We start from the raw sequence: 12,451 nt of genomic DNA, 5'->3' as shown, positions 1-12,451 counted from the left end.
TCCCTACAAACAAAACCACAATGGAAAAGACAAGTCCTCTTACATTGCTTGTGCCCCTTTTTACTGATACATGTAAACATATATCCAAGGATACCTACTTTCGTTAATGTTTACAGTCAGCAGAGAATGTGTTGTAGTCAAAGTAAATATCCGAGGATACCTACTTTTGTTAGTGTGTAGATATCCGAGGATACCTACTTTTGTCAACTATTTTAAGGAGAGAATATAATATTTGATGATCAAATCAAAATCAGCGTGTATTGAAACTTAAGCTGTGGGTATTATGCAGTATATGTATTGAACATTTTTTTCCTCTTTCAATTTGTGGTGGACAGGCAAATGCTCTGTGAGTAATGGAAGTTTCCACGAAGCACATGAATACTTTCACAAAGCTCTTTCTGTGCTGAAACTGGGAGATTACAATGCTTCACATTTACCAGACTCATCTAGTTATTGTCAGGTTGAATGTCTTTCGTTGAAACGAGTATCAATTCTTTACCCAATTGAAGAGGGATGCCTCTTATATCATATCAGCATGCTTGGCTTGAAACAACACAGTGGCACGATTTTAAGGTACCTCAATATGTAAAATTTATTTATTCTATTAATTGTCACTTATTTAATGTGAAATTAAGGTTATATTATTTTTAATAATAACTCGTAAAATAATTCATGCATACATTTCTGCTTGCGAATTTCAAATTTTAACATTTCTTGCTTCCCAAACTCTTGGTCACACAGCTGAAACGACACTTGAATTTGCCATGCAGGAATAAATGTTGCCACCTGTCTCATGTTCAAGTATGTGAAGCCTCAAGATTTCTGTGTCGTGCTTTTATTTTATGTAGTGAAATCCCACCACTGTTAGGGAAGGTATGCTGGTCTGATCATTGTTTCATTTGAATGTCATTACTATTTTCTTCATGTGTGGATGTGATTAGCTTTCAAGTTTTCAACCTCAATTTTGATGTCCTTTTACTGTTTTGTCAATGGAATTGTTCAGATAGCAAAAATTTTGGCCATTCTTCATGTGCCCAAAGAGTCAGGAGGTCCTTTTGCAGCCTTTTCTATTAGTGGCTTACAACCTACCCAAATAGCATCATATTTTCACCAGGTATCCTTGGGGGGAACTCTAAGACAACAACATCTTTCAATGCTGGATGCAAGGAAGTTCTCTGTTTCCCCGGGCAAAGCAAAGGCGAGTGAATCAATTTATTACAAAAAGTAAATCTAGTTCAATTCCTTCAAAACTGCTAAATTTAACTAGTGCTAATTCTGTCTTGTCAATGCATATGCAGTTATTTAATTTTATTTCTATATATATTCACAGATTTTAGGCTCCTCTGATGTTGAAGCTAGTATTGATAAAATGCGGCAAGCCCTCAGGTATCTGAAATTTCTTTCCTTGATTGTATTTCTTTATTTGAGCTCCATACTTGTCGCAGCTGTTCATGTAGCCTTGAGGAAGTCTCGTTTTGGATTTTTTAAACATTCTTACTGATGTGTCAAATTCCAACTTATTGTTGCAACTTCACAGGATTTCACCTTGGGATCTGAATGATCTGAAGTCAAATATACAAGAGGATATTCAACTTCCTTGTTCAACAGTCTGCATGAGCTTGGTGGATCAGGAGATTGGATATTTATTTCATGTGCCTGACAGGAATCTCTATCATACATGCATTTTAGTCAGCCGCTTTGATGTTGGCATGGAGCCTCTATCTATGATTCTTCAATGTGCTCCTCTACCTGAAAGTAAGCATACTTTATTCTTTTCTCTTGCACCGGACTAGAGGCACTTCCAGAGCCAGTACTTCACAATTATGTGCCCTGTTGTTCCAATAGCATGGTTAGTATTGTGGTGTAGCTACATAACCCATGGTGGAATGCATGCATGTGTGCTTTGTTCTTCCAACTGATCAAATTTAATTTTCTGTTCGTTTTGGCATGGTGTTTTGCAGACATAATTAGCTCAGGATCTTGCAGTGTGTACAGCCTTAATGATCGAACGGATTCCACATCAGCGTGCTTTGCAGCTGCAGTAGATGGTTGTAATGAATCATGTGCGAACACAACTTTTGAAAAAGCTGTTTCTGAATTTACGAGCATATTGGATGAGAGCCGCCAATCGACCTCTGGCATCCAAGTGCTGAATTCTGTAGAGGAGAAAAGCAAATGGTGGGAGTGGAGGACGGACCTTGATGTTCATCTTGCTTCATTGCTCAGGTGCATTTTGCTTTAACTTAATTTCTAATTCACAAAAAGTGGCCTGGTTATTTATTGGATTTGACCTTAAAAAAGACTTTCGTTTGCAGGACAATTGAAGAGACTTGGCTGGGCCCTTGGAAATGTGTTCTTCTTGGGAATTATCCTAGCAAAGGATCAAGAGCTTTTAGAGAAGGTGCAGAGGTCCTTAAAAAGCAGCTGGAATCAATGGTGAAATTTTCAATTCCTATCGATGTTAATATAGTTACTTTCCTTATACAAGGAACCGGCTCCCTTACAAGGGCTGAGCTTGAGAAGGGAGTTGGTTGGTTGCTTGGTAGGAAGGACAGTTTTTCCCATTCCACGAAACAGATGGACTCTGTTTTTGTAGAAGATAGGGATCTGCGATATACACAAGCTGATTTAATCAACAAAGCAGTGAAGGCCTTTGTTGAATTGTTTCATAGCATAATCCAAACAGGAGTTTGCCGTGAGAAATCCGATACAAGAAAGGGCAGAAATTTCTATGGGGAGAAGGAATTGAGTTTGCATCAAGAGTGTGAAACGTTTGGCATAAAATTGCCAAGAAACCTTTCAGAGGATTTTGAAAATGTAGACAAAGTCGAATTTTGTCGAGAACCCTTAATACTTGTACTCGATGGGAAAATGCAGGTGATTTGTAATGCTTCTACTGCTCTTTCTTTGACTATGCGTCTCTATCTTGAGAATGCCGGTTTCGAATATGCCATGATGAAGCTCATGCTCTGCTTTAAACTTTGGATGTCTCTTTTTCTTATTGCAGGTATTGCCATGGGAGAGCTTGCCAGCATTAAGGAAGGAAGAAATATACAGGATGCCATCCCTAGGTAGTATAAGGGCTCTGATGATCCAGAGTGCTTTTTTTAAAGGAAAAGGAAAGCAAAATTATGGCAGGGGAAATACTGCACAATTTGGATTTGGAAATATGCATATGCTACCTACTGTTGATCCTTTCAATGCATACTTTTTGCTCAATCCAAGTGGGGATCTTGGAAGCACTCAGGCTGCATTTGAGGAATGGTTTAATTGTCAGCAAGGGTGGGAGGTATTGAAGACCATATTCTTCCTGGCCTTTGCAAGTCTTCAAGTCTGCTTTGTCGAAAAAAGCCTAGCATACTGATATGGAAAGTTTTGAAGTAAATTCAGTGCTGCTGTTATTTTACCAAGCTCCTATGTAGGTGTTGTTTATGCAGAGATAGACATTCATTATATGTAAATGCCAGAGGGTGATGCAGAAGTATTTGAACCTAAATTTTTTCTCTTTTTTGCAGGGAAAGGCAGGTCAAGTACCAACAGTGGACGAGTTCATGACTGGTCTGCAAACACATGATCTTTTTGTATACTTTGGCCATGGAAGTGGTAAGCCTCTTTCCTGCAAATATGCATATATGTGTGGGTGTGGATATGTGTACGTTTAAGGATTGCATAAACAAAAGTATGCAACCTTGGCACTGATGAATACTGTTGAGGATGTCATAGTATCATGTCTACATATGATGGATTTGATGGCTTGTAACTTTTTCATGAGCTTTAGAACTTTACGATGCAACTTGCTGCTACATGATCTCCTATTGTGTGCTCGGATTCATACATAAAACGTGCATATCTTTAAAACACGTGGGCCACGAGAGAGAGAGAGAGAGAGAGAGAGAGAGAGAGAGAGAGAGAGTTTATTAAAGTCTTTGGTCTATGAGACTGAAAATTTTGGTACAAACGAACTATGAGGGGGGAGCTACTAAAACGAGCATCCACATCAATGCAGAATTCAAAAATGCAAATTGGTAGTACTAAGTACAAAGTACAACATAGTCATGTCAATGGTCGACTACATATCAATCTCATCATCACCAACATCGTCAGCATCATCAAGGCATCAGGATGGATGAGGCAATGGAGGCATGAATGCGGCAATAGAGTGCTGTTGACCGCTCACGGGTGTGGCCTTGTGATGTCTTTTGGTCATAACTCTGCGCCTAACAAGGGCTAAAGTAACCCCTGTCAGTCGAGCTGCGACTTTGAATAGGGAGGGGATATCCCCAAGAGAGAGAGAGAGAGTAAGACCGATGGGTCTATGAGACTGTGAAAATCTTGGTACAAACAAGCTGTGAGGGTGGAGCTGCTAAACGAGCATCCACACTAATGCAGAATGCAAAAAATGCAAAATGATAGTACTAAGTTTAACAATCATGTCAGTGTGGTCGACTACATATCAATCATCATCATCATCACCATCATCATCACCATTAGGACATCAAAGTGGATGAGGCAATGGAGGCATGAAATCGGCTATAGAGTGTTGTCGGTTGCTCACGGGTGTGGCCCTGTGATGTCTCTTGGTCATAGCTCTGTGCCTAACAAGGACTATAGTAACTCCTATCGGCCGGGCTCTTGACTTTGAACAGAAAGAGAATATTCCCAAGTGCAATCTGCGCGTCAACCCTCTGTTTGAGCTGTCGAGTCACTAGTTTTGGGTCACGATCATGTTAAGGCCTCATATCGTGGGGGTCCGTGTGATCTGGTTGGAAGAACTCCGTGATAGAGTTCTGAGAGGGATCTGCCAAGGAAGTAGTCTGCTCTTGTCTTCGTGATCGAAGTAGCCTCTCGAGGTGCGTGATTGCCTCATGAATGAAAGTTTCCAAGAATCTCTCGTCTAGATAGGAGAGGAATCGGGACAAAACCTCAGAGCTATCTCTGAAGGGGTAGTAGAAATGCCTTCCGATCTCATAGTAAACAGAACATTCGAAGATGAAGTGCTCCTTAGTCTCAACCTCCTGTATGTAACATAATGTGCAAATGCGCCTCTCCTTGGGTAGGCCCTTTGCTCTACCGCTCTCGATACGAAGTCTATATGAAGAGACCCAAAATTGCCCAATTGATCCTCAGTGAGTGGGGTAAGTGGATATGCGTGTATCCTGGTGAGTCAATGAAACCCTCTGTGATATGCAAGCAGTGATCCTTGTAGAAGTTGAGCTTCATTGGAAGCTCGCTTGGTCCGGAATGTGTGTAGCTGTAAGAGAACCTCACCGATAACTTGATTGATCTCTTGTGACAAGAGAGGAGAAAATGGTGCATCAATACTGTACTGGAAGGGAGGGAGCTTATCCATGTGGAGCCCTAGTCATGCAAACCATCTCTTTGTGTGTGCATACTAGCATCTTCTGTTGCGCTCAGAAGTGTAATCCCCGTACTCCTCGACTCAATGCAGATACGTAATGACTTGAAATGTTGCATCTAGTTGTAATGGGGGTGACCTAAACTCAGCTTGAATGATTTGGTGAGGAACGGATGGCTTACGGTGAATCATCTGCGATAGCACGAGAACCTGTAGCCGCTCCTCACGAGCCTACTTTATATTCGACAAATCTGGCCTCCCATCAAGGCATGCCATACATCCCCGCTAGGCGGATCAGGGAGTAAAAAAGCAGCCCTTGGTCCAAGCAGGCCTGCATTGCAGGTCTCATAGTCAAGATGGGTTCGGAGAAGACAACCGCAAGATACGTGTATGACGAAACTATCTCAACAGGTGACCCATCAAACATGAACTACTCTCGGTGCAAGACGGCTCGAGATGTATTGAAGATCATAACCTTGGTTTTACCAAGGTTGAGACCTTCAAATCATGGGACTCACAAACTGTAATGTGTCAAGGTGTCTCTGGAGCCACTTTGTTGAGGAAGGCAAAAGTGCCACGTCATCTGTATACAACAATATTCGGATCAACGTGCTAGCGAGAGAGAGAGAGAGAGAGAGAGAGAGAGAGAGAGAGAGAGAGAGAGAGATTTATTAACGTTTGCGAGAGGCCTCGTGGGCCTATGAGACAAAGTACATGCCAAAAAGGTAACTCATACAAGCCACTGAGGGTTAAAGCAAAGGGCTCACTAAGACCCTTGCTGAAAGATAAAAAGCCAAAGTGCTAAAACTAATGAATCAAGTGTCTAAATGCTAGAGTAGCGAAAGCCAAATAACAAAGTAGTGTCAAGTGTCCAGGGCTAGCACTCCTAGTACATGCTCAGGTTCCATATATCCAAGTAACCTAGTAGCTCTTTGATGAGATGTGAGGAGCTCTCGTATCTATGTCTGTCGAGCTATCTCGCGGCATGGGGGAGGGCGCGGTCTCCCCAATCTCTGGATCCAGTGTGCTACGTCAAGGGTGATGCCTCGCCTTTGCCAGTTGCCTCTAAGAAGGGATGAGATAGCTCGAACCTCGATCGTGCGTGCTCTGGTCCCTATCTTTGTCGCACGTGGAGTGTGTGTCCCTCGTCTGGCAGCATCGTGGTGGACTCTGCTAATCCATGATGCTCTCATCTCCTCAAGCTCCTCTCCCTTAGCCTCACCGTCGGTTGACTCAGATGCATAAAAGTATGTGACCTGTCAATATCGGTGACCTTTGGCATCAGTCTTTGTTGCTCTCTGATTTGTCGCATCAATGTGTCTCTCCGTCGGCGCATCTCAATCAGGTAGAGCCCAACACAGACTTGATCGTGAAAATGGATCAGTCGTGTAAGTGGACCAAAGCCATGCCCCTCTTGAAAGAAGCAGTGGTATCGTCCTTGTATCTCGTAATAGATTGGGTAGACACATAGAAAATGCTCCTCCATCTCGATCTCCTCCATTTGGCATAGTGTGCAAGTCCTTTGCTCTATGATCCGTAGACGATGTGATGAGACTCGCACTTGACCGATGGCGACTCTCAGTGCATGTGAGACTCTCTTGTCCTCGAGATACTGTGGTCTAATAACAAGATCATGCTCTGAGACCCTCAAGAAGTGGTCATGGTAGAATTGATTCTTGGTGGGGAACTCCTCTCTCAAGCCCTAGATGTATGAAGCTGAAGGAGGTCCAACCGTATGATATGGTTGATCTCATCTTGTGGGATCATCTCGGGTGGAGCATCCAGACTATATTGAAAAGGGGGAAGTCCGTCCATTTGAATGCCGTGGCTACCAAACCATGTGGATATCCGTGCATACCATGCAGTATCAACACCGCGCTTTGCTAGTCGCCTGGAGGACTCTAATGATAGCCTTGGTAATCTCCATTGTGGTAAGGTCCAAACTTTGTGGAGGAACGTCACTGTCTGAAAGATGACATCAACCTGGAGAGGGGTCATGGCAAACTCTGCCTGTATAATTTGGTGGGTGACTGAGGGTTTACTCCGAATCATCCCGGATCCCATAGTCATCTGTAACCTCTCAAATCTCCTCCACTCTGTCATTGAAATATTGCTCCCCTAGAAGGATGTTGCATACATGGCAGTCGGTCTCACCAGTGTGTCAAAAAGCCAACCCTTTGTCGGAGGGTCCTAGAAGTGTGCTTGGAAGCATCGCCTCTCTAGTCCGGCTAGAGCGCCCGTCCTTGTGTGAGTCGTGCCGTACTTGCATGGATCATCGTGAAACTTGGCCTGGTGAAATGTGTAAGATTGCACGATCTCCACAGGCTCGTCATGGTATGTGAAGCTATGTTGACGATACACTCCTCGTGAGGTGTTGAAGATCATAACCTTGGTTTTCCCAAGGTTAACAACCAAATATCTCTCTTTGTAGAACATCTCCAGAGCCTCTAGATGAGAAGCGAATCCTCTCCACCCAAGCGATCGGCAAAAGAAGTGATCTCATCAATATAGAGCCCGAAAAGGGTAGGTGATAGGGAGCAACCTTGTTTTACTCCGATAGTGCTCTCAATCTAGTGTGACATGCCTCGTGGGGCATGTACCCTCCCTCTGATGGACTCATATAGACTCTTGAGTCCCCAAATCATGATCTCTGGGAGTTGCAACTCTTGTATCCTCCTGATCAGGTGAGAGCGTGGGACAGTATCAAATGCCTTACGAAAGTCTACGCCTCGATTTGCCTTCTCAATATTGGCCCTTAGGGAGGGTGAAAATGTGGTCCAAGGTGGAGTGCTGTCTTCGAAATCCCGTTTGCCCAAGTGCATGCTACCGGTGACCCTCTGTGTGGCTGCTGATCTCCCTCTCTAGTATCGACTCGTATATCTTAGCCAAAGTGTGGCCAATCATAAGAGTGCAGTAGTTCTCAGTGTCCATGGGATCCCCTGTCTTGTGTATCGGTACTATGGTGGTGGTGCTCCCAGTAGGTGGTAAGCCATGGCATACGACATGGTTGAACAACTGTGCTAGGATTGGGGTCAAGATCTCCTGCCCATTTGTAAAATGCTGAGTGTGTAGTCCCTCATGATCTGGTGATCTCCGGTTATGAAGCCGGAGAAGGGCAGCTCATATATTCTGCGGAGTGAGCAGATGGCACGTAGTGGGTCTAGGCATGGAGGACATATCAGGTGGTGCTTGACTTGGGACGTTAGATTATGCTGTCTACTTGTCCTTTTTGATCTTGTATTTGTTAATCTCCACTTTGGAGATAGCCTGGGAGTATATGCCTCACCTATTTCGGCATTGCTTAGAGTCTCATGATTTCTTGCTTCTTGTACATCAATGACCCCAGGCTCGTTTCCTTAGTGCTCTTTTCAGCAAGAATTTCTGGCTGTGTGGTTTCCTATGACGCAGGAATATGAACTATTTCTCTATTGGGTTTGTTATTGGGCACTTTGGACCCTATGGAAGGACCATAACCATCGGGTCTGTAGTGATCTGATCTGCTCTGGATAAATGTCAGTTCTTCCGAGCATCTATACGACAATCATTTTATGATTGTCTACATGCGCAGGATCTAGATTATCCTGCCTACTTCTCATATAATGACATCTTTTAAAGTTGTAGCCGGTCGTCCCTTGCTTTGGGACTGTTTTCTTTGTAATTTAATGACAAATGGATTGAGAGAGAGAGAGAGAGAGAGAGAGAGAGAGAGAGAGTGACTTTGTTCTTTTTGGGGTGTGTGTGTGTGTTTGTGTGTCTTTGGTGAACGGTATGAGCCTCTTTACGAGCTTCTTTGCTTTGGTCTCTCGGTTGGAAGTTTTTATATTACTGTTTTTGGTTATGAGTAGTAGCTGTCCCACTTTGGGACAGCTATGAATGTAAACGTTTTCTTAATGCAACATTTCTTTTACAAAATGTGCCTTTGGTGACCCTGCCCTGTCTAAATATCATTTCTTCCATGCTTCTCTACGGCAATCATTCTTTGACTGCCTACATGCACGGGATCTGGATTATCCTGCTTAAAGACGTTTTGTCCTATAATGAGATCTTTTGATGTTGTAACTGTTCTCTCTTTTTTTGGGGGACAGTTTCGTAGTTTCCTGTAATATAATACAAATGGATTTCACAAAAAGTGTCTGTGTGTGAGATACTCATTTGTCATTGACTTTAAGTACTGCTGTTTTTGGGTTAGTGTGCCGCCGTGGATTTTCATCATATTGAATTGCAGACCTTGTATATTTGGCCTCTGTTTCAGTTTCGTAGTTTCTTGAAATATAATACAAATGGATTTCACAAAAATTGTCTGTGTGAGATACTCATTTGTCATCGACTTTAAGTACTGCTGTTTTTGGGTTCGTGTGTTGCGTGGATTTCCATCATAGTGAATTGCAGACCTTGTATATCTGGCCTCTGTTTCAATGACAATCAAATGTATCCAGGGGACCAGTACTGTCCAGAAAGGAGGATGAGGAAGATGGTTGAATGTGCAGCTTCTTTGATAATGGGCTGCAGCAGTGGACGGCTCTTGCCACGAGGTGATTATGAACCTGTTGGAGTGCCGTGCTCATACTTGATGGCTGGTTGTCCAACAGCGATTGCCAATCTTTGGGATGTTACAGATGGTGATATTGATCGGTTTAGCAGAGTTCTGCTTCAAAAGTGGCTTGATTCAGACCCTGGGAAGGTTGACACACAATTGGAAGTTGATTCTAAATTACGAGACTGCAGCAGGAGTCAATCACTCAAAGGGAGAAAAAAAGGAAAGCAGGTTTTCAATCCAGCAAAGACTCTGGATGGACTATACCCTGATGACCTATATTACATGGAAGCAAGATTAGCTTCCCATGTTGGGGAAGGGAGAAATTCTTGTAGATTACCTCATTTGATTGGTGCGTCACCTGTGTGCTACGGGATTCCTACTCTAGTGAGAAAGAGCATTACTCAGTGAATACAGAAACTTCACTTATTATATGTAACATGAAGAGCCCGTTTGAGATGATCTAGGATGCATCGGAAGTAACAGGCCTTTCACCATTATGTAATCGAGAAGTTCAATTCTAAGCTATTGTCATGAGAATAAGTTACCAGCAGAGCTGATTGGGCTGGCTAATTCAAAGTGTAAATAAATTTGAAATAGTACAGGCCCTAACCCAGGAGGCCATTATAGGTTTATGCAAATAGAAGATAAGAAAATATCATGATAATTTGGCTCAAAACCTTTGCTTATTTATTCCAAGGAACAATCACATTCTCTCTCCCTCTCACACACACGCGCACGCATGCACGCTCGTGTGCCGCCCCTCCCCACAAGTGCGTGCATCCTCGCACAAAATGGCATTGTATCTATCACAAATCTTAGTATCGGATCTAATTATTAGGGGATTACCAATACTTGCTAGGAAGTGTGAACCTTGCCAAGCATAATGAATGACCATTCTTTTTTTTTTGGCATTGGTATCATTAATTTCATCACCTTAGTAGTGATACCACTTGTTGGAGCAGCTCTTTTGCGAACGGAGGTTTAAGTACATGCGATGCTTTGTCCAAATGTCAAACTAAATTTATTGATTTGAGTCTTTGTGAATCGTAGGGTGGATTTTATGGGTACGTGTACTATCTGTACCACTTGCATGATGACCTTACCTAACGTCTTCTCTAATAATTAGGGTATTGATAAGCACCATTTCTTGTTTTTCACATGGATCAAGATCCTCTTTGAGCTTTGTTTCATGCTCTCCTTTGCCCTCACACTAAATCGGTCTTCTAGACTTATTAATATTTTGAACAAACCATATTCAATGGTCTTTTCTCAGATAAGGGTCAAAGGTTACACTTCCATCGTTCTCAATTGTACTAATTCTACTTAGGTGAAGAGGACCTAAACTTCATTTTCGCGGATAATGTTTCATGTGATGATTTGATTATCTTGGCTCTTTTTGATCTTAATGCCCTATAGCTAGGGGACTAGGGATATAAGTAGCTTAAAGGTATCCCAAATGGGTTCTCTTGTTCATCGGCTGTGTGTAACTTATCTTTTGCCTTTTTGAGTATGACTTATTTCTTAAAAAGACGAATGTAAAGGAACATAGGCGATGCAATGAAAAACTTTCAAATGAGAAATATTTGGTTTTCTACCAGTATACCTCTCCTACAAGTCTTTTAGAGAGGTTTTTTCATTCATTTTGCTACATGGATGACTTGCTTAGTGTTAACAATCATTACTTTCATGAATGGGTTACAAAAATTTATCCATAGATTATGTGTTGATTGAACCTACATGGATTGATTGCATGAAATGTCTTTAATATTCATATGTGACACTATATAAAACCTCGAGATCACACTACTTCCTCCATGTATTGGGTGATATGTTGTGAGGTATAATTGGAAGAAGGATGGTTTACCAATCCTTTTGGTGTTTTTTGGCTTGTCACTTTTAAAGTGGAAGCCTTAGTGATGGCACTCATCTTGGCGAAAATAGGGTTAAAAAGAAAACAAAATTGAAACTATACGTGTCACTCTTATTTCTTGCTATTTGCACCTCTTCTTTTTCTCCCCCCCCCCCTCTCTCTCTCTCTCTCTCTCTCTCTCTCTCTCTCTCTCTCCTCTTGCCTACCTTCCACAATTCGTGCACACCATCTCTGGCAAGCCCACTGAAGTTACTTCACCTTGCAATAAAGTTGCTCAATCTTTAAGAGCTCTTTTAGGAGCCTTACATTTGAGACTCTATTCGTCCAGTGATGCGTTTGTGGCTTACGAGGATATAAGTAGATTAATTAACAAATTTTGTTAGAATGGGTTTCGTCGACATACGTTGACTAATGTGGTTGTTGAGTCTTTCAATAATAAACATTGGCAAGGATTGCGGTATAACACTGACATTATAGTCAGTTTGTTAAGGCAATAGGCCCATCCTCTAGGCCTACTGCGAGAGCGCGTGGCACGCATGCGTGCACACTTACACATAGACGCAATTGGGGTCTTAGGGTTTTTATGGGAAACCCCTTACAAACATGGCGAGACTAGAAGCTTCAGTTGCATGTGCTACCGCTTGGCACAGAGGTTGGCAGGTGACTAGGGTTTTAATGCAAAGAACAT

The 12,451-nt window shown here is 42.4% G+C and overlaps 1 protein-coding gene across 1 annotated transcript in view; it reads left to right on the top strand.

Moving 5' to 3' along the window:
- Nucleotides 1–10,580, top strand: part of ESP (separase) — a 30,652-nt gene extending 20,072 nt beyond the window's left edge. The window contains exons 18-27 of the mRNA XM_087383095.1: nucleotides 336–573; nucleotides 771–873; nucleotides 1,004–1,198; nucleotides 1,331–1,386; nucleotides 1,538–1,755; nucleotides 1,962–2,226; nucleotides 2,316–2,877; nucleotides 3,008–3,289; nucleotides 3,516–3,603; nucleotides 9,793–10,580. Coding sequence (XP_087239221.1) covers nucleotides 336–573; nucleotides 771–873; nucleotides 1,004–1,198; nucleotides 1,331–1,386; nucleotides 1,538–1,755; nucleotides 1,962–2,226; nucleotides 2,316–2,877; nucleotides 3,008–3,289; nucleotides 3,516–3,603; nucleotides 9,793–10,301 — 2,516 coding nt within the window. The 3' untranslated portion in view covers nucleotides 10,302–10,580. The remainder of the gene's footprint in view (nucleotides 1–335; nucleotides 574–770; nucleotides 874–1,003; nucleotides 1,199–1,330; nucleotides 1,387–1,537; nucleotides 1,756–1,961; nucleotides 2,227–2,315; nucleotides 2,878–3,007; nucleotides 3,290–3,515; nucleotides 3,604–9,792) is intronic.
- Nucleotides 10,581–12,451: the final 1,871 nt, after the last annotated feature.

Source organism: Dipteris shenzhenensis, chromosome 12 (assembly GCF_047967505.1).
Source record: "Dipteris shenzhenensis isolate YYH24624 ecotype China chromosome 12, Dip_SZ_1.0, whole genome shotgun sequence".
Classification (NCBI taxonomy): domain Eukaryota; kingdom Viridiplantae; phylum Streptophyta; class Polypodiopsida; order Gleicheniales; family Dipteridaceae; genus Dipteris; species Dipteris shenzhenensis.
Note: the sequence above shows the minus strand (reverse complement) of the source record. Positions and strands in the feature narration are given on the sequence as shown.